The sequence below is a fragment of the Coloeus monedula genome, assembly GCF_965178545.1.
Source record: "Coloeus monedula genome assembly, chromosome: 8".
NCBI classification, from domain to species: Eukaryota; Metazoa; Chordata; class Aves; order Passeriformes; family Corvidae; genus Coloeus; species Coloeus monedula.
In genome coordinates, this window is record NC_138788.1 from 34,415,860 (window position 1) to 34,436,034 (window position 20,175).

General features: G+C 37.7%; 1 protein-coding gene across 4 annotated transcripts in view; it reads left to right on the top strand.

The window, feature by feature from the left end:
• PLEKHA1 (pleckstrin homology domain containing A1) overlaps positions 1 to 20,175 on the top strand; it is a 31,252-nt gene that overhangs the window by 8,394 nt on the left and 2,683 nt on the right. For 2 of the 4 annotated variants that reach the window (XM_082285715.1, XM_082285716.1), the window contains exons 2-11: positions 5,172 to 5,332; positions 6,731 to 6,787; positions 7,538 to 7,583; positions 9,023 to 9,120; positions 11,504 to 11,635; positions 12,467 to 12,610; positions 13,504 to 13,572; positions 15,733 to 15,797; positions 16,602 to 16,665; positions 17,001 to 17,090. In XM_082285715.1, the coding sequence (XP_082141841.1) occupies positions 5,192 to 5,332; positions 6,731 to 6,787; positions 7,538 to 7,583; positions 9,023 to 9,120; positions 11,504 to 11,635; positions 12,467 to 12,610; positions 13,504 to 13,572; positions 15,733 to 15,797; positions 16,602 to 16,665; positions 17,001 to 17,090 (906 nt within the window). In that variant the 5' untranslated portion in view covers positions 5,172 to 5,191. Of the gene's footprint in view, positions 1 to 5,171; positions 5,333 to 6,730; positions 6,788 to 7,537; positions 7,584 to 9,022; positions 9,121 to 11,503; positions 11,636 to 12,466; positions 12,611 to 13,503; positions 13,573 to 15,732; positions 15,798 to 16,601; positions 16,666 to 17,000; positions 17,091 to 18,218; positions 18,290 to 20,175 lie in introns of all 4 variants that reach the window. The other 2 variants (XM_082285717.1, XM_082285718.1) reach the window with 2 other exon arrangements.

Below are 20,175 nucleotides of genomic sequence, written 5' to 3' on the forward strand. Positions count from 1 at the left end.
TCTTACACGTGAATACTGGCCTTTTGCAGCTGGTTTTTTTCCTTCTTTTTGACTACTTTAGAGAGGGAATCTGAATTTAGGAGGCAGTGTATCCTGGAGACTTGCAGTTTTCATTTTCAGATGTAGTTAAAAAGTTGATCAGAGTGTCATAGGCTGCTAGCAAATCAAAGGCATGTCTTTTCTGTTAACAGAAGTATCCAGTGTCTGCTGTGCCCTCCAGGACAAAAACGAATCAGTGGAGGACCTTTGGGAAATTGAAAAGCTGGACTTGTAATTTTAAATCCATCAATTCTGAATTATCTTTTGTTGTCAAAAGAATTGCAGCCAAGTCACCTCTCCTGTTCCTGGATTAGTTCTTTGTGGGGTTTTTTTTGTCATGTTTTTTGTACTTTGGAAGTTGTATGAAAGGTGAGCCAGGGACATTGTCTCATAGTATAAGTTGTCTCTTTAGTGGGCTGCCTGTGCTGGAAGGTTTTCAAGGAAGTAAAAAGAAGTTGAACTACTGTCCCTTGAAGATTTATGTGGCTTGTTTTCAGAGGCTGTTCTGAGCTGGTTGTCTTAGGGTTGGAATTTCCCTGTCCCTGCTCCCTTTCCTTGTTCTGGAAGTGCACAAGAAGGAAAGCTTTCATTGCTGTGTTCTTCAGGGGATAAGCAGGACAGTCTGAGCTCATCCCTTCCCCTCGGGAGTCAGTAAATGGTCAGTAAAAGAGATGACCAGCTGGAGAGCAGCTGATTTACAGCAGGAAGCTGAGAGTAATTGCCTAGGCAAAAGCCAGGAGCCCTCACTAATTAAGCTGTCCCTGGAACTGCAGGAAAGACTGGAGATCGCTGGGGATGCTGCTTTACCTTCCCTTTGTGGTGCTGGAGCTGCTGTAAACAGCAGAGCTTAAAAAGGGAGGTGGGGAGGAGGGATGGGCATGACTCATGGCATCATTTTATATTTATCAAGTGGAGGTGTATGAATGTTGTTCTTCATTTCATAGGGATGAGTAAGTAGGTAATGTATGTTTCTTAATCTTCCTAGCTGTTAGAAGAAAACCCCAAAGTCATCTCCTGGGGTAAGTTAAATCCAAAGTTCCAAATGTCCACATGTTAAAGAGCAGGAAGCAGAACTGTTCATCTAAACAAAAGAAATAGAAGTAATAAAATATACCCAAACCTTGGGGAAAAGACAAGTAAAATAAAGAGATATTAAGTGCAAAGCCTATTGCATGGTCTTTTTGTAAGCACAAAATTCTGCTTGCTTTAGTCAGCCAGTGGTCCTTGGTTTGTACCTACCTGTGGAAATGAAGTCAAGGGAGAGATTGGGCCATAGAAATATTATCTGGCACCTCACTTCAGTCTTGTCTAGACTTGTACTTGAAGGTACGAAGGCTGCAGCCAATCTATAATGGAGGTGAACTCAAGAACAGGTGCTGGTGGGAAACTAAAAATAGGAATTAATGTAGGAGAGTTTAAGCCATGTGTTATAAATGGTGAAAAGGAGATGCTCGTGTGCCTCTGCAGGTCCTACTTGTGCAGTCATGCATTTACAGTGAGACTGGGGAAGGTGATCTGGGATTTTTATTTATAGTGGTGCCCAGGAGGCCAGGCAGCCCTCAGTGTGTGATATAAATGTTGGGGAATGTCGGTGTGTGCTGTACCTCAGAGGAAGAGAGTGGGGAGAGGGGAAATCTGAGAGAAGCTGGGCTGATGAGGTATGGACCTACTTAAATTAGTACCCTGCTGCTGGAAGGAGGGATGTAAGGCTTCAAAAATAAGTGACACCTCCTGTCTGGATTATAACACAGCCCTCCAGGAAAAGAATTTTAAGGAGCTGAGAGTTTTCTGAATTCTTACAGAGTGTTACTATACGCCACAAAAGAGGTTTACAAAAATCTCTTAGTTTCTGGTGGATTATGGCAAGAACCAGGAGGAAATGGGCCACAGGGATGTTTTTCCTGAAGCAGCACTGTATCATTGACCCACATCTCCCCTGCCCTGCCCTTCCACTCCAGGGAGGGAAGGCAAAATGAAATGAAGTTGTATGTGATCTGTAACAGGTTTGATGCCTTCAGCCTTTCTAAGAACTCATCATCTTTTTATAATACTTGATTCTAGAAGAGTTAATGCACTGTTCTGTACTGCAGGTTCTGCTGCAGAAAATAACTAAGGGTGCGTGTAATAATGCTGTAAAGTGTACAGACTTGGAGATTTTTGTTTCATAATTGCTTCAAATAATTTAATGGAAAATCTCATCTGTGCAAGACATGATGTGTATTCTGAAGACACTTTTAAGATGAAGTTCTGATGAATTCTTAAGCTGGTGGTCTTCCAGCCAGATTTCCTATGCTGAGGAATTAGAGTTCTGCAATTCCTTATATGAATCATGGCAATTCCATCAGTGCTCTTTTCGTCTGTCTGGAGTTGTAGGAAGGGTATCGTGGTGGTGGTTTTGTCATGTGTTCAGTCCCTTTAGTAACTGGAAGAAAGGCACAAATTGATTTTTTTTTTTTTTTTGATGTGCATTGCAAATTGTGGTTCATTAATGAAGGCTGAATAGAATTGCTATTAATTTACAGGGGAATCTTGCCAAGGTGCAATATGGTGTAATAAGCAGGCTTTTAAAATTGGAAAATGGTTGGATGATACTGTGTTAGAATTCAATTTGTTATAAAGTTAAAGGGTTTCTTTTTTTGTCTCTTATTATTTGAGGCTATCAGCCTAATAGAAGTCTGTAATCCCGTGAGGAATTTTAAACTAATTTGAAGAAAACAGCAGTTACACAATTTAAGTTTTAGATTAGTGTTAATTTATGCTATATTTTCATAGAGCACAGAGTAGGTGCAAATAGAATCATTTTGTAGGCTAGAAATTAGCTAGTAGTAATTTGAAATATAAAATATTTATTAATTTAGGTTTGGGGTTTGTTTTTTTTTTGTCTGTGAGGGTTGGTTTATTGACAAATAAGAAAAAGCTTCTGAGTCTTGTCTTTTGCCCTGGAAAAAAAAACTTCAAGTATTGCAGTAGCTCAGCTTTAGCTAATTGTGTGTTCATAATGGAGCATTATGAGCATCCTCCTTTCATTTTCCTTAAAAGGATTTCTGAAACATAGATTCTCTTATAGGGGAAAAGTGCTTTGAAAATTCAGTTGGTTTTATTCAAGGATTCTTAATCAATCCGTATCTTGTTTCAAAAACAAGTTTTCCTTGTTTCGTTTTCTTCACATCTGCAGAGAACACAGCTTTAAGTCTGCTCAGACAGGAAACCAGCCACCAATATTTGCTTTTTTTAGGCACAGGGCTTTTCTGGGCTTCATAAACTGTTGTTATGAAGCCTGAAGGGTGTCCTGGAAGTGCTGGATGATTTTGTTGAGGGACCACCTGCCACAACTTAGGGCAATACTGGTAAATGGCAATTTTTATATTCATTTAAATGAAAACAAGGTGTGATGCCAAGTTCTGACAGATTAGAGGTGTCATTTAGAGAACAGCTACCCTTGAGCTTTCCCTCAGATGTGTTTGTAGAGAGATGTTGCTTCAGTGTGAAGTGATCCCAAGAGCCTCAATTGAATTACTGATGATTGTTTGTTAAAATAATGATATTGTCCTGAGTGCTCAAATGTTTATTTTTGTATTCCTTATAGTTATAACTTGGTTACAGGACTGGACTTAGATCTGTGATATTTAGATTGTGAGGAACACAGCAAGAAAATTTAGATTACCTTAGTAAATTTTCTTACTTGATTGAAGAACAAACCTTTGCATATTTAAAGCATTGTTGCTGGTAACACACGTTTTAAAACATATTTCTCAAAGTGGTTGAACCAAAATTTTGCTTGTATTGTAATTAGGCATATAAAATGACAGCTGTAACTACAAGTATATCTCTACATGTTTGTATATTGATAAAAATCAATCAATCAATTCCCCCCAAAAATGTGGATATCTGAGTCCTTAAAATAAACACTGATTCTCTCCCCGAAACAATACTTGAAAAACTGTCTCATGTTGTGCTGTGGTATATCAATAGCTTGCTACAGATAATTATCAGGTGTCTGTCTCATTGTGTATGTAAATGTATTTAAATCAAGCAACCTTAAAAAAGTATTAAAGAATTCAAAGAAATGCTAAAATGAAACTTTCACATTACATGGTTAAAGCTGGAAAAGTTGGAAAATGATGAAAAGTGTGAAGTGCTTCAACCTTCTGTGTCTTACATTAGTATTTTTGGATCTGTACTATTTCTGAATTTTGTAACAAAATGTAAAGACTGAATCATTTCTTTCGTGCCTTGGGAAAGATTGACATCCACCTGATTTTTATCATTTTTAGATGAATATGCAGATTTATCTTTGGTCTTACAAGGCTGGCTCTTAAAGTAAAATGACTGTCCCATAAAATAAAAGGAAGCAAAACCCGTGATGCAATAGGCTGCAGTAAGGCAGAGCCACAAAAGGTGAAGCAGGCAAAATGGCAATAGGTGGGCACAATGCAGCTTTTAATTTAGTTTTTTAAAGCTAAACAAACAAAAAGCCCCTCCAAAACCCCCCCAGCAAAAAAAAAGCCTGACACCCTCAGACCTCAGTACCATGAGCAAAGGGTGTTTGCCTGTCTCTTGGTGCACATACAACTTCATTTTGGCTATTTAGTGTATAAGAATGAAAAGATGTCTGTTCTTAGACATGGTTAGACATGAAGTGCTTTTTGTAGGAGAAAGATGTGAACAGTGTTTCTAAAAGCTTTTTTATTGCATTTGCCTAAGCAAGATATGAAAAATTGCATTGGGCAGTCGAGCCACTGACAAAGATTCTTTCTTGGCCATGAGAGGCAGTGTCAAAGGAGGAAGTGTAACCCCACTGCTGTCTCAATTTTGTGCACGTTGTGAAGGAGAACTTTTATTTTTCAGTGATCTTGTCAAAATTAGTCTTGATGCTCATCTGTTGCTTACCACTTGTAACTTTACACTTAGGCTATTAGATCTGCTAAATATATGCTTCAAAGAAGTACGAAAGTTCTATGTAAAAGTTCAGTGATGGTGGTGTGGGGAGCAGCTACGCTTCACTTACCCTTCCGTAGAAACTTCTTTAAGCTACTGGTTGAAACTGCTCAAAATGTCATGGGTAGGCACAGAGCAGTCTTAAAATTAGCACCAAGGAACTTTGCTTACCTCCTGTGCTTTTTGTTGTGCAGTGTGATGTCCAGGGTCAGAAATGCCTTATGTGGATCGCCAGAATCGCATCTGTGGTTTCCTAGACATTGAGGAAAATGAGAATAGTGGGAAATTCCTGCGGCGGTACTTCATTCTGGACACACGAGAAGACAGCCTGGTATGGTACATGGATAACCCACAGGTGAGGTGTTCCTGGCAGGAGTTTCCTGGTTTATGTCAAGTTTGGGTTTTCTAACAAATTCGCAAAAGAGACGTGGGGTTTGGTATTATGGACCTGGAAGCTGGGGAAAAAAATCATTGACATAAGTGAAATAATTGTAAATCAGTTTAGTATAACCAGATGAGCCAAATCACACACCCAGGTGTTCAGTATCCAGGTGTTTCATTCACCTTTAACCTTATGTGGTAGTGTGTGGTTTTCCTTGCATTACATATTCCTTTCCCTCAACAGAATCAGTCATTGAAAAGCAATTTTTAATGAAACCTGCAGTTGCAATCCAGCATGGATGGTGTATGAATGAGGACAGCTTGTATCCATTGTGATGGAGAGCAGCCATTAGATAAAAGCTACTTTTACAATTTACCTGCATCCCTGTGTTTTCTAGCAGAGGGAAGATCAGATAATTGCTCAAGGTTTGGGCACAGAGACAGTGAGAGCGTAGGATCCAGGTCAGCTGACAAGTGCCTGCTAGAAGAATATCCATGTACGCTTCTGCCAGGAACAGGAGAGTTAAAAAGCAGGAGTCTGCTGTTCAAAGGAACCAGCAAAAACAAAATGTAAATGAAGTGCAGCTCGATGGATGTGACTTGTGACTGAAGCATTTAGCAGTTCTCACTGAGGAGAAAAAGAATTTCTGGAAGTAAGACAGACTTCAAACGTTTGATCTCGATGAGTGAAACGAAGCAATTCAGGGCATGTGGACAAAATCTTGAAGTGCTGTAGAAATTGCAATTCCTCAGAAGCTTTAAGGCTTAAATGATATTTGCAGTGCACACCCAGGCCTAGGTTAGGCCTTTTATTTTACATGTACAAATGAAAGGGTTTCTTGCAAGAGGCAAGTTGAAACTTCTTGATTTTCTTCCACTGCTTTAGTTTTGAAGAACTGTAGGGTTCTTATAACTATGTGAAGGCCATTCTAAATCCCTGAAGTGATTGGAAAATATGTGAGATGGCCTTTGAAGTATCTGACATAATAGATGAATGTCACTTCTTGTCCCTTCCGCCTGCCCTGGTCAAAGTACATGAGACTCCAACATCTGTTAAGGAAAAAGTATTCTTTCCGGATTTCCTGGATGCAGACCCACAAGAATCCTTTTTCCTCTAGTAAAATACATAAACCTCTGAAACAATTACTATTTGTATTGTTTCTAGCAGTCTTTCTGTTTTTAGTTGATTAACAGATGTGTGTATAATAAACAAGTAGTTTAGATCCTGTTTCAAGCATACATTGTGCATTGTCTATAAAAATATGTAGGATTTTCTTTTTGTTTGTGGAATTGCTTGCTTTTTATGCATAAAAACTGACTGTGGTATGAGAATAAACTAGTTTCACTTTGTAACACATGTGATTTGTTTCAGAATCTTCCCTCTGGATCTCCACCTGTTGGGGTCATTAAACTTACCTATATTTCAAAGGTAAGATAATTAATATGTGAAATACTGGTTAAATTCTTGATGGTAACTACCAAGGGCCTCAACTTCAGACAAATTTAAATGCCACTTACTCCTTTTGCTTCTGTGATACTCCTGAATTAGAGAGGTGGTACAAACACTTCAATAGGTTCAGGTTAAAATAAGAACAGATTAATTACTGTGTTGCCTAGGTTTATTTAGTGATTTCAAACCTCAGCTCTTTGTGCTCACAGAATTGATATTTCAGTTCTTTATGAGTATTTGAGTTCCCATTAGTCTTGGAGAAAATACAGGCCTTTTATGAAGGAGAAGGTAAGTCCTTGGGTGTGATAGCTTGCAAGTAATAATGACCTTTAGTAGACAGGACAGAAACATTTCTAGAAAATACCTAGTTCTTTACCTTCTGTGTACAGTTAGTTCTAAATATGTCTGAAAGGGAACTGTGAACTCAGAAAGTTTCCATGGTTAAATTTGTAGCAGATACTGCATTAACAAATAAATGGAGAAAAATACTTGACCTTTTCTTGGCTTTCTGCTCATTTCTCATTCTTCCTTTGCATTTTTTTGTTGTCAATACTGCATCTTCCCACCATCCTTGTTTGTCTTTCATTTTGATTTTTAATTCTTGTTTATCATTGTGCCCGACCAGCTTGCTGTGCTGCTAATCTTTGAATTTACCCACTTGAAAGGGAATAAAACTTGTGATATCTGATGTGTGTTTTGTGACATTTATAATCTTAATTTCCCTCTTAGGTTAGCGATGCAACTAAGCTGAGGCCAAAGGCAGAGTTCTGCTTTGGTAAGTTCTGGCATGTGCTGTGTGCATCAAGTGCCTTCTTCAGAAATTTGGAACAAAGATAATGTTCTGCAGTTCTGGTACCAGCTACAGCTGGTAGTGTTTAAAAAATAGCTTGTATTCACTTTCTTCTTTAGTATGATGGAAATGTTGGCTTCCTCATAAGGTGTTCTTGTGTTTTTTCATATTGCAGCTTAATGAGGAGTAGGTGAGAGCTGTTTTTCAGATGTCTGAAATTTTTGAGGCATTAATAAGCACTAAAACTTGTTTTCAGAGATGTGGCATGCCTGTCAGCTGTGAAGACAAGAAATGTAACTATTAAAATCTGTTTTACTGACTAAAGAGTTGATTTAATTGATCCTGAAATACTGTCAGACAATGCTCTTAGGTCAAATTTCAGCTTCTGTTGCTGCACAGAAAAAAAAAAAAAGAAATTTTTGGGGTGCCTTTTGGGTTTAAACTTGTTTAAAATTTACTGAAGCTTTAGATAATCATAGAGCTCCTTCTGGTTTTAGGCAAGTTTGTGGTGTGTCAGTTCAGTGCCATCTACAGATTCCTCTGCACGTGTGTGGAGGGCTTTGTTTTCAGCACCTGTAAAGTTTCTCCTGTCAGTGGGCCAGCTCTAAAACACCTTAATGATCCAAGATGCTGGCTCAAATGTCTCTAACCTATTAAAGTGGTTCTCATACTTTCTACAGGAAAAATACAAATTTATTGTCTTTTTATTCAGATGGTTTTAATTTTAAATTTAATTTTTTTGAGATGGTTTTAATCACTGTACACCATGCAACCTATTTCAAGAATTAGCCATAATTTTTTTTTTGCTGTTGCACTGAAATTTGTTTGTCCTTTTTAGATAAAAGATGCCAGGTGTTGTGAGGTAGAGATATAAACTGACTAAAGTATGTTTCTCTGCCAAATCATTAAGTACAATAAAATTTGTGTTATAGCTGTCTTAAAAGTTATTTGGTCCTGTGTATCACATACTTAGTAATTAATACTGACTTTTTCAGCAATAAAAAGATTTTTTTAAAAAGTAACCATAGTCATGTTTATAATGCTGTCACAAAGGATAAGAGATTCTGGGCAGAGGATTAAAAGGAGAAATTGTAGAAGTCCCCAGGTATAAAACTTGTTGCTTGGGGAAATTGACAAAGAGGAAATAGAACTGCAGAATAGTTAGATAAAATTCAAGACTTCATAAAAATCATTTTTCAAAGTCTGTATGATGCCATTTAAGTGGAGAGCTTAAATTTCTGTTTTTTTAGAATAAAGCAATCAAGTGGATTTGTGTGTCTTAAGGTGACTTTCTAAAAAGAAATGCAGCAGAGCACTTAACTACTTTAGATGGAATTTTCATCTGAAATAAAATCTTTTCATGATGATGTTAAGTTTGCTCTTAAACTTCAATGTTCTTAATTTTTCATAATGGTTTTTAACAGTTATGAATGCAGGGATGAGAAAATACTTTCTACAAGCCAATGATCAGCAGGACCTAGTTGAATGGGTAAATGTTCTGAACAAAGCTACCAAAATCACAGTAAGTGGTCGAGTTGATATTCAGCAATGCTTTCCAATGGTGACTGTCTCAAGGTGCTTAAATGTAACCTTTGCCTCCAGTTTTTATCACTGCAAACAAGTCTTGGCTTGGCTTTTCAGTACTTGGAGAAACTGTACAGAACTCCCCCTAAACTTCAGCTTAATTTACTTTTTGGAAATTGGACAATTGGGATTATCTTTTTAATTACAGCATGGGATGTTTTCTAATAATTTAGAATTAACTGTGCACATTTAATATTATTTGAAGTATCCAGAAGACACTTGAAAGCAATGACAAGATACATATACTTTTCCCTGCTGTCTGAAGTTGGTATTTCTTAAAGTATCACTAAAATACTGATCAAGCACATCATGCCAGGCTCTAAAGGCTCTCTCCTGATTTCCATGCAGAGAAACACTAATGGTTCTTCTAGTAAATGTTAAATTTCTGGTTTGTACCAGGACAAATTGTTATCTCATGATAGAAACCTCCACGTGTTATCTCAGTCTTTTCAGGAGGCAGAAGTTATGGTTTTGTTTTCTCCAGTTTTGGGGAAGTGATGACAATGAACATTTCTGAGAGCACACCCTGACAAAGAAGGGGTTGTGAGCATGGGTGCACACATTTGTGCTTGTTGTCAGTGACTTTCTCATTTTTAAGTTGTCTAAGGCTGTTTACATAGTTCTTTGCATTGTTTTAATGCAGCCCATTCTTTGGGGTTCCAAGAAACACTACTACTAAAAAGTGTAATGAATTTTAAAAACCCCAGAAACACAAAACCTTCTCACTTGGGTTTTTCATGAGGAGGATGCACCACAACCAGGCCTGAGCTGTTTCCAGTTGAAGAAATAAAGTGAATAAATAAATAATTAATTGCATCAATTTAGAGTGAATGCTATTTATCATCTGTTTAACTTGCATTTTAAATGGCTGACGAAATCATTAGTATTTTGTCTTTGAAGGAATGAGCCTTTGAACCATTCATCTGTTCACAGCTCGAGTACAGTATTAAGTACAGCCAATTATTTAATCAAATAATTAAGATCACACAATTATTAATTACAATATGAGCATTACTTGCTGCAGACTGCAATCCTCCAAGATTCATTGCATGTTTTAGTCCTCTTGAGTGCTGATAATTTCAGGATGACTGTGAACCTCCGTGGATTAGCACACTCTGTACCCATTTTTGAGTGCTGTTTGAAAATGCCTCTGTGTGAGGAGGTGGTTGTGGGCTTGGTCTGCAGCATTTTCAGTAGGAGTTTGTGACAGCTGAAGCACTTGCCCACAAAGCTGTAGCTACAAGCCCTTGCTCTTGAAAGGCTGAGGCTTATGAGTGTCTTATCCTTCAGTGCTGGACTTGGCTGGGGATGGAGTCACTGGCAAAGGGGTGGCCAGCAGGACACTGTCCTAGGCTGACATCTGCTCTCAGCACTGTCTGTACTTCTCTGCAGGCTGTATTTTGTAAAATAAGCAGTCCTGGACACAGGAACTTGAATCACAAACTACAAAGTAGCTTTGTTTTCTTGTCTAGATCAGTTCAGTTCCAAGTTTTGAATGTGTCACAGTCTTGGATGGACAATTTGTATGTCCTCCTTTCTGAAGGAGTTTGTATGTCGTCTGTAAATACCCAGTAGGTTTCTGGGTGGGGTATTTGGGTGTGACACTTGATCTCTTCTTGTTGATCTAATTCTTATATTAGAGGTGAAAGGAGATTAGAAGTGCAAATGTCTTAGGTAGTCAGTGCATTTCTTAGGTTAAAGAAGTTTTCTCAGAAACCTGAGTAAACGTTTTAGAGCAAAACACAAGGAAAGCAAATTCCTGTGGAGTTTTGATGGCTTTAGTTCCACATTTGAGAGAATTATCTAATAGTTATTGATAGTTAGAAGTAGGTAGGTGGGGTCCTTTTGGACAGAATTTAGCAATGTATGTGTGATTAATGGGGGCAGTAACACACATGCCCAGTACATGGGAGGACAGATGTCACACTGGTCAGACACCCTGTGTGACCAAAGCCCCAGTGTTTATGGCCTCGCTGTGCTGGCTCTGCAGGCACTGGGCCATCTCCACTTCTTACTAAAACTGAAAGCAGCTGAAAAATAAAGAACCAGTTCTATAAATTGGCAGTGCTTCTTGAAGATTAAGTCAAACACTTTATGGCAAAGCTTGCAACTGGTTTCATCCAGTGAAATGTCTTTATTGGCACCAGTTTTCTCTTGAGCATTAAAGCATAGTAGTTATAACAGATTTTTGTGGAAGCCATTTCTAGCCTTTCACAGTTAGTGAACGTTTGTTAAATCCTGCTGAAAATGCCTCAGAATTCTTGTGTAATGTTTAGGGCTTTTTTCATGAAAGTGGTGTCAATTCTCAATTCCAATTGCAGGTACCAAAGCAGTCTGATCCTCTCTGTCAAATGGATAATGCCAATCGGCAAGCTGAAAGCCCAGGTGGAAAGAAGCAAGTCTCTTACAGGACAGAAATTGTTGGTGGTGTTCCCATCATTACTCCCACCCAGGTAAAACCCTCCAAAGAAGTGGGTTATTATTTGATGCAGGGAGCTGTATTCTGTATGCACCTTTTATTCCTACTGAGTGGGGGGTTCTAAGGATTTTATTCCTTTTATACATCAATTTTAAAGAATTGCTTGAATACTGATTTTTTTTTTTTTTTCTCACACGTCTGTTGTTATTATAATAATAATCTTATGTCTGTGTGAAATTAACTGTTGGTGTTAACAGTGATGAAGTTCTGCCCCTTTAACAGAAAAAAGTTGCAAGGAAAACTGGGCAAAAAAGTTTGAGAGGTGGGACAAGCTTATGGAAGTAGAATCTATGCAGTGCTAAAGATAGAACTGAACCTGTTGCTGAAAGTTTCCTGAGCTGAAAATAGTTGCAGATTAGATGAATATCATGTAAATGACAGTATACTCCCAAACTGCATTAAAAAAGTTGGTGAATTCTGATGTCTTGTAGTCCTAGAAATAACTTTTTGTTTGCTGTAGCTGCCTCTAGTGTTTCGCCCATGTTACAAGTTTGCACTAAATACATGCATGAGTTTAAATCTGTACCATATTTTTTACTGAGTGTTTGTCAATATTATTTGGAAGTACTTAGCACTTTCTTAGTTAGCTTCTAAGAGGAGCTTACAAGGACTTAGCCCTTCGAGAGTCTCAGTTGTCTCTGGAAATCAGTTAAAATACTTTGTTCTTTCAAATTGAAAACGGGATTTGTGAGCATGGGATGATACAGTTATTTCCTATTATAACTAATATAGTTATTCCTTGACCTTTAAAAAAAAAACCAAAAAAACCTGAGAGTGTTCTGAACTTTCCTGCTTTTCTTTCTAGAAAGAAGAAGTCAGTGAGGGCAGTGAAGGGGCTGACAGGAATTATTTGAAGCGGTCACAAAGTCACCTTCCTTATTTTGCTGCTAAGCATCCCCCAGATAATGCCATTATCAAAGCTGGTTACTGTGTGAAACAAGGAGCAGTGGTAAGTGTTATTAAAAACAAAAGACAATCACCTGGAATTTTACTACTATTGACAATAATAAGGATAACTAAAGATAAAATTTATCCTCCAGTAGCATTTAATTTATAGCTGCATTACTTCCCTTCAGTGTGATGTTGTTGAAGATATTTTAGCAGGGTAAAGTGAGTGCACAGACCTCCATGTTGTGGTTAGTGCATGCAGCTGGGAATTTTCCTGCTCTACATTCTGTAGAGATCCTTTTTTTGCTTATTAAAAACATCTAAATTGGGACAGAAGTTCAGTGCCTGCTTTTTGAATCAGTAAAATGTTTAAAAAAGCTGATTTTTCGGTTCAGCGGAAGAATTGTGCAGTTTATCAGACTGATTAACACAAGTGGAGCTATTTGTGTGATGCTTTGCTAGAAGAAGGAACAGATAGCTCAGATTAAGCAAGATACACATCTTTGAGTTCTCAGACTCTTTGTATCTTGGATTATGAAGCTTCTTTTTGTGACATCCCTTTTTTAGTTAAAAATAAACTAGAAACCTGTGATGTATTCTCTTTCAATTTTTCCTAAATCTGCTGTTGAGTTTCTACTGTTTGAATAAATCTTATAATAGAAAATAGTAGCTTAAAGAATTTTTAATTTTTGCAGTTTTCATAAAAATCTATTAATTGGGTAGAGTTGTGCATAATTATCTTGGGGCAGTAAAGATACAAAATTTGTAATTATAATAAACTGCAATGAAGACATAACTCAAAATTAACAGTTATGACTAAATAGGAATTACACAGCATCATATACTATAAATAAAAACGAAAATTATAAATATTCAATATATGCATAACACATGACATGTAAGTATTTTTTTATAAATAGAATATAGAAATATTTATTTCTTTTCCCTTAACAGATGAAGAACTGGAAGAGAAGGTACTTTCAGCTAGATGAAAACACAATAGGATATTTCAAGTCTGAACTGGTAAGTTTACAATTCTGTGTTATTTTCCAGTGACAGTTGCAAGAAGATCTGGAGGAATATGCTTGTGTTTGAAAAATGTGCTGTGCTGCTCCTGCAGCTTGTGAGTCTGTGCTGTAATTACTTTTCATGATTGAGAAGAACAAAAAAATTCATAGGGCAGCCATTAATTTATACTTCAATCAGTCTGGGAAGCTGCCTGTAGGGCACTGAAAAGCAGTAATAAAATACACTCTACAGTCACCCTGATTTTTGTGTTAGTACCTTGTGTCATTTTGCACTCTCATATAATTGATTGTGTTGTTGCAATAGCTGATCACTGTGGGAGGGACAAAACTGTAATCTTGCAATTCTTCATTGAAAGTTAGAATTACGTTTTCTCATACAGATGATGGCATCTTCTCCCACACACTTGTTTCACCAGGGCAGCCAAGATGAACAAAAAACTCTTAATTTTCTGTTCAGAAGCAACACTTGCAGAGTTTCTTTTAGTTTTGTGATCTTTCTTCTTCCCTTGTCACTGTAAGTTTTTGGCTGATTTTGACCAGATGTTATGTGCCTTCAGGCTTCATTTTAAAAATAAATGTCTGGTTCTGAAGACAGTTAAGTGTAGGATTCCTTTTTCTGGGAAAATAGACTAAGTGTAAGAAAATCTGTACCTTAGGAATGAAGCCTGATTTGTAGAGTATTATAAATTCAAAGGAGTGTTTACAGGCCAAACACATGATGTAAAATGTCAAGAACCCAAATTTCAGGCCGTTTCTAAAGTGAGCTTTGATTTTGTTTCTAATGAGGGCATCTCTGACAGTAGCAGGAGTTTGATCTTGCATCATTATCTTTGTTAAGCTGTCAGCATAACAGTTCTGACTCATTGCCTATAAGAAACCCTCTATTTTTATTTAAAAAACAAATCTGAGCTCAGCTTGCTCACAAACAAGTTCTAACCCAGTGAAGAATTGTACTGTGGGAGACAACAATAGAAGGATGGTAGAAATACCTGCACTTCCAGTGTTCCATCATGCTCCTTGAGCATGTGTCAGTCCCCAGGAGCCCAGTGGAATACAGGCAATATGGGACTCAGAAAGTTGTAATTTCTGAGCTGAGGTTTTCCCTCCAAGAGGTGTCTGGACTCCAGAGATGATCTTGCAGTTCACAGTTGATGTGTTACTTTGAAAATGCATTGCAATTGATGATTGAATCTGAGAACAACAGAGAGGGGATAAGAGCACAATAACTGAAAACACTGGGATTTAAACTCTACATGGATCTGCTATAGAGCAAAATGATCTAATGAAAACTGCTCTTTGAGGCTGGTTACATTTGGGTGACATTTGCTGTTTGCTCAGCATAAATCTCCTAAGTTATCTGTTACAGAAATAGTAGGGGAAGTCATTCCAGAGCTGAAAGTTTTTGTTTTATCTGGAAGTTGTAGCCAGCTGAAGCAATCCATTGTAACTTGGCTTAAAGAAAACACAGTAGGAGGTAAAATAAGTTGTTTGTTTGTGGTTTACTGCAACAACTACCGGAAAATAATAGTATGTGTGACATTATGTTGTCATGGGAAACATGAAAGTGTTTCTGTTTGAATGTTCTCACTTTTTTCCTGTTGTGTGAAACTTTAACCCTTATTTTTGTTATGGTAACAGAATTTCCAAATGCTTTGAGAGTACTTGCTCTTTCACTGGTGTTACAGGACTGGTTTCTTTGTATTACTTTTAATTGTATTAAGTACAGGATACAGTTAATCTTACTTAAAGCCATATCATGAAGTCCAATTAACAAAGCATCTTTTATGGTAGCATTTCATAGCAAATTAATGTAATCACAGTTTACTGAAATGAGCTGCTCGAGGCCAGAGTCAGTTGTCTGATCTGGTTAGAGGAAGAGGACAGGGTGGTTGTCTTCATTATGGTATGGAATTAATGTTTGGGGGGGGGGGGGGGGGGGGCAGGGTTTACTTCTTGATTTGTCCTCCTCATTGCAAGTGTCACGGCTGGTTTAATACTTAAAAAAGCAAATGAAATTTGATTGACATCACTTTTATCATAAGTGACTGCCTTGAAAGGCTCATTTATGTGAGTCTGCTGTCCTGGCCTCTGGCTTTCAGTTCTAGTTGTTAGATACACTGTACTAAAATATGCAAATATGTTTGGTTTTTTCCAGGAAAAGGAGCCTCTCAGGGTTATACCACTAAAGGAGGTCCATAAAGTTCAGGAGTGCAAACAGAGGTGAGGAGGGAAGCACTGATGCCATTACATGGGATGGAATTCCCTGCTTGGTCACGGCCAGGCTGCTCCTTGGAGAACTGTTCAATAACTTCATTTGATGTGTGCATGTGGGGTGTTCTCTCTTTATGGGACAGCACATAGTTTTGTGCATTAAATGGGTTTTGAAGGTTCTGTATTAATGTGTTTCAAACTTGTAAGTTTGGACAAGGGTGGAAAAAGGGAATATCATGGAACCAAGAGTTAGAGATCTGTGGGTGCTGTCTCATCTGAGGCAGCAATTTCAGGAGTCTCTATTCTCTTATATTATCTCTACACCTTTAGAGGACATTAACTCATGTTAGATGGGTGAATCTGGCTGATAACACTCTTCATCCTGCTATTTCCCTCCTACCAAATGGCAATTATACCAAGGAATAATTGCTTTTGTAGCACTTGAGAGATAGTGATTTTTTCTATTTTTTTCTTTAGCAAGCTACTTACAGAAATTTGACTAGAATGGTAAATATTTTTAAACTTAGCATATGATTTAGAATGTTCCTTTTAAAAATGTATGATAAGTATTTTTAGGCTTAACTTTCTATGATTTAGAATGTTCCTATTAAAAATACATGTGGTAGCACGTGTGCCACTGGTAAACTAAAGAGTCTTAGGGCTAAAATTAGTAAAAAAACCAATAATAAGTGATAAAGAAATGCAAAAGTCAGACAGCAAATGCTCTGATTCTCTGCCAGCCCTACAGTCTTGTTAAAATACAGTGGGGAAAGTTGTACTTGCTTTTGAAGTATTTTTGTATTTCATTTGCAGTGATATAATGATGAGAGACAATCTCTTTGAAATTGTAACAACTTCTCGAACCTTTTATGTGCAGGTAATTTCTTTATTTAAACTTTGAGCAAACCCGAGGGACTGCCAGAGTTAAATACAACTTTAAAAGTGAAATAGCAGCACTTCTTCACTTTGACTAAGCCATGATTTTCAGGGGGAATGTAATCTTCAGGATCTTTTCTTTACTGCTTTATATAGCTGTATACATTTAATAGTAAATTCAGAGTAAGACCTTAAGAAATGTGTGGGTTAAGAAATAAGGTCCCTGTGGCTTTCAGTAGGAGGCTGAACAGCAGGGTTAGGCTGTTGTGCTCACACAGGTGGTGGGACAGTGGGCAGGCTGAGTTGATGTTGACCATGGTGGTGTTGTTGCTGCAGGCAGACAGCCCTGAGGACATGCACAGCTGGATAAAGGCGATTTCCGGGGCCATCGTGGCACAGCGGGGACCTGGGAGATCAGCAGCTTCCGTACGTCATCCTGCCCCTCACAGCAGATGCCATAGCTCGTGTTCACTTGTGCCACTCCGTTCTGGTTTTTTCCTTTTGCCTCTCCTCTCTCCTGTCCTGTAGTGACGTGGCCTCTCTGCATGAACTTTCAACCAGACTGGCATCAAATACTGGGTGGTTTTAATTGAGTACTTTAGTCGTACCTGTGACTTTCTGTGCATTTTTGTCTTGAACACGTAGATAATGCAGTGCTAACCTGGAGAAGTCCAGTATGATCTCTGTCACTACTACTAGTTTGGGAGTTAAATTGAAACTTTCTAATTCCTGCGAGGTGTTTCTGCTAATTGCTGCGTTTTGCTATCAAATGACAGTATCCTAATTTGTTTGTAACAACTCTCACTGCTAAATTGTCATTCTCTATTGCTGATAGTTCACTGTATATGCAGATACAGATGAAAATTTAAAGTAACAGATCTGTGCTCACATGGATTAGTTCTTGCTGTTGGAAATGCAGTGAGAACAGCATCTTGCAGTACTGAACTGGGGCACTGTGACAAGTGTTAATATTTCTGAAGCCACGTGGATGCCAGCATTTCATACCTACTTGCCTTTAAACCATATTAAATGTTTAGTACGAAGGTCATTATCTTGTGGAAAGTAGTGGGAGTTACTCTGGTGTCACAGTGTCTCCAAGTATATCCAGATGTAGCAATAGGAATACTTCACAGTTCAGATGTTGCATGCTGTGTTTTTCATTTTCTGACTCTGGGATGTTTTGTAATAAACTGAATATATCATTACCCCCATTATCTGAAATCTAATAATGTAAACCTTTTTGACTACAATTTTTGACTACAAATTTGCATTGATACCATGTTTCTGGTAACCCAGCCTAAGCTCTAAGCCAATTTTTGGTAGCTGCTTCATGCTTTTAATTAAAACTTCCTGTTACAAATTTTCTCTTTTTGGGGGCAGTGAAAATATGCAGGTAACTTTTCTTTCTGTATGCTTTTTTTTCCTTTGTTTTTTTTTGTGTGTGGGGCTAACTGAGCAATGTAGCTATGACTGTCTGCATCACTTCTTGTTCCCTCTGTTGTCCTCTCTCCCAAGTCCAGGTGACTCTAATCTTAGCTTTGCACTGTGTTCCAGATGCGGCAGGCCAGAAGGCTGTCGAATCCTTGTATACAGAGGTATACATCAAGAACTGGTGAATGCAGCACGTATGTGGGCTCTCATGGAAACTTGCCTTCTTAACAGAGGGCTAGGACTAGACACTAATTTGCACTATAAAACAAACTAAAAAATAATGCTACCTGTTGTCATTACCATTACTGACAGCTAACTCATCAATAATACCGTTCACTTACAGGTTTGCACTGTTTTTTCTTGCTTTTAAAATGATTGGAAATGAAAAACGCCAAAACCACTGCTTATACTTCAAAGCACAGTAAATATTTAAACATAAGTGATGTGATGTCACTTTACTAGGAAAGTACTAAAGCTAATTTGCATGAGAGTTCATATTTCCATTTTACTTTACATTTGTTTTGAAACTGCGCAGAAGCAAGATTAAATTGAAGCTACCCACAAACTGATCCAGATGAGTGCACACAGAACATGCACGTTGTAAATCTAGGATTTGGAAGGGTCTATAGTAACCTGATTTGCATGGCTTATAAGGTCTCTGCATGAAATGATTAGTTCAAACAAAGAAGTATTATAATGTATACTCGATGCATTTTCAATGCAGTGCACCTTAGGAGTAGTGCAGCAGCACAGCCTCTTAACTGTGAAATTACAGCTACTGTGGGTAGTAAAATCTGAGTATCCTTCAGGGCAGCTTAGCAAAAACTCATAGAGATCTTGTCCTAATATCCCTTTCATCCTGTTTGGTGAAGTAAAATTATTAGTTATAATAAGAATAGTAGGTAAATCACTGAATCGTATGTTCTCCTGAAGCAAACATTTTTCTTAAAGTGGAGTATCAAGTCAGGTATGAAATAAGGCAATGTAAATGATGTGAAATACTTCAGTGAAATTGAACACCAAACTCAAGTCCAAAAAAAAGTTGCACAGCTTCATCCAATAACATTAAACTGATTTATAAAAAGAAATATGGTAGTACTTGGCAGAATCCATTTTGATAAAATTTATTAATTTATATGTCATGAGAATGTCATAACATTCTGAAAGAAACATGAAAAACTACTGTGGAAAAAGTATGGAATTTATGATGTATATTTGCATCTCGGACACACATCTGTGATGGTTTTTTGGTTTTTGGGTTTGTTTCTTTTTGCTAACAAATGTGCTTGAGAAATGCCTTGATTTGTGTGTGCACATGGGTTGGCAGATTCCTTTAGATCCTGGACTAACACTGGTGATGGCAGAACTGGCAGCAGCTGCAGCTCCTAATGCACACACAGCATTTGGATCAGAGCATTTCAAACCCAGCACTGCTCAGGGATTGAGACATCCTGACAGAACTGATAGATGCAGTGCAGAACTCAGGGAACTTCTTGTTCCTGTGCTGGGGTTCAGGCTATCCTAGGACGTGCAAATGGCATCCCATGCCTGTGCTTCAGACAGCTAAATCATTCCTAGGTAGTCTGGGAATTTGTTTCTGTCAGTAAATAAATGGTGGAAGATTATTTTCAGAGTTATGTAAAGGTCAGCAGAGTAATGATAATAAACATAAAATAATAACTCAACAATTAGAAGGAGCAGCTTAAGTATCAGTTCCTTTTCTAGGTTGTTAACTTTGGAAATTTCTGTATAGTCTTGATAACATAAAATTTTTGTTTGGTCCCTGGGAGAAACTGGGGAGATTCAGTATCCCAAGAAGAGGGAACAGTAACATGTGCATTACTTCAGGATTCAGGATACGAGTGCTTGATTCATATGAATGGGTCTGAATACATTTTCCTTTTGGAAAGATGTGACTTTCAGTGGCCTTTAACCTGTGTATCTTCAAAAGGTTATTTAACATCTTAGTAGAATGAGGAGCCTCAATTTGCTGGACTATATTATGAAGTCTAAAGAGCTGCTGTGCTTGATTGAAGAATTTAATTTCATTAAATGCAGCAGCTGATGTTGCTGTCACATG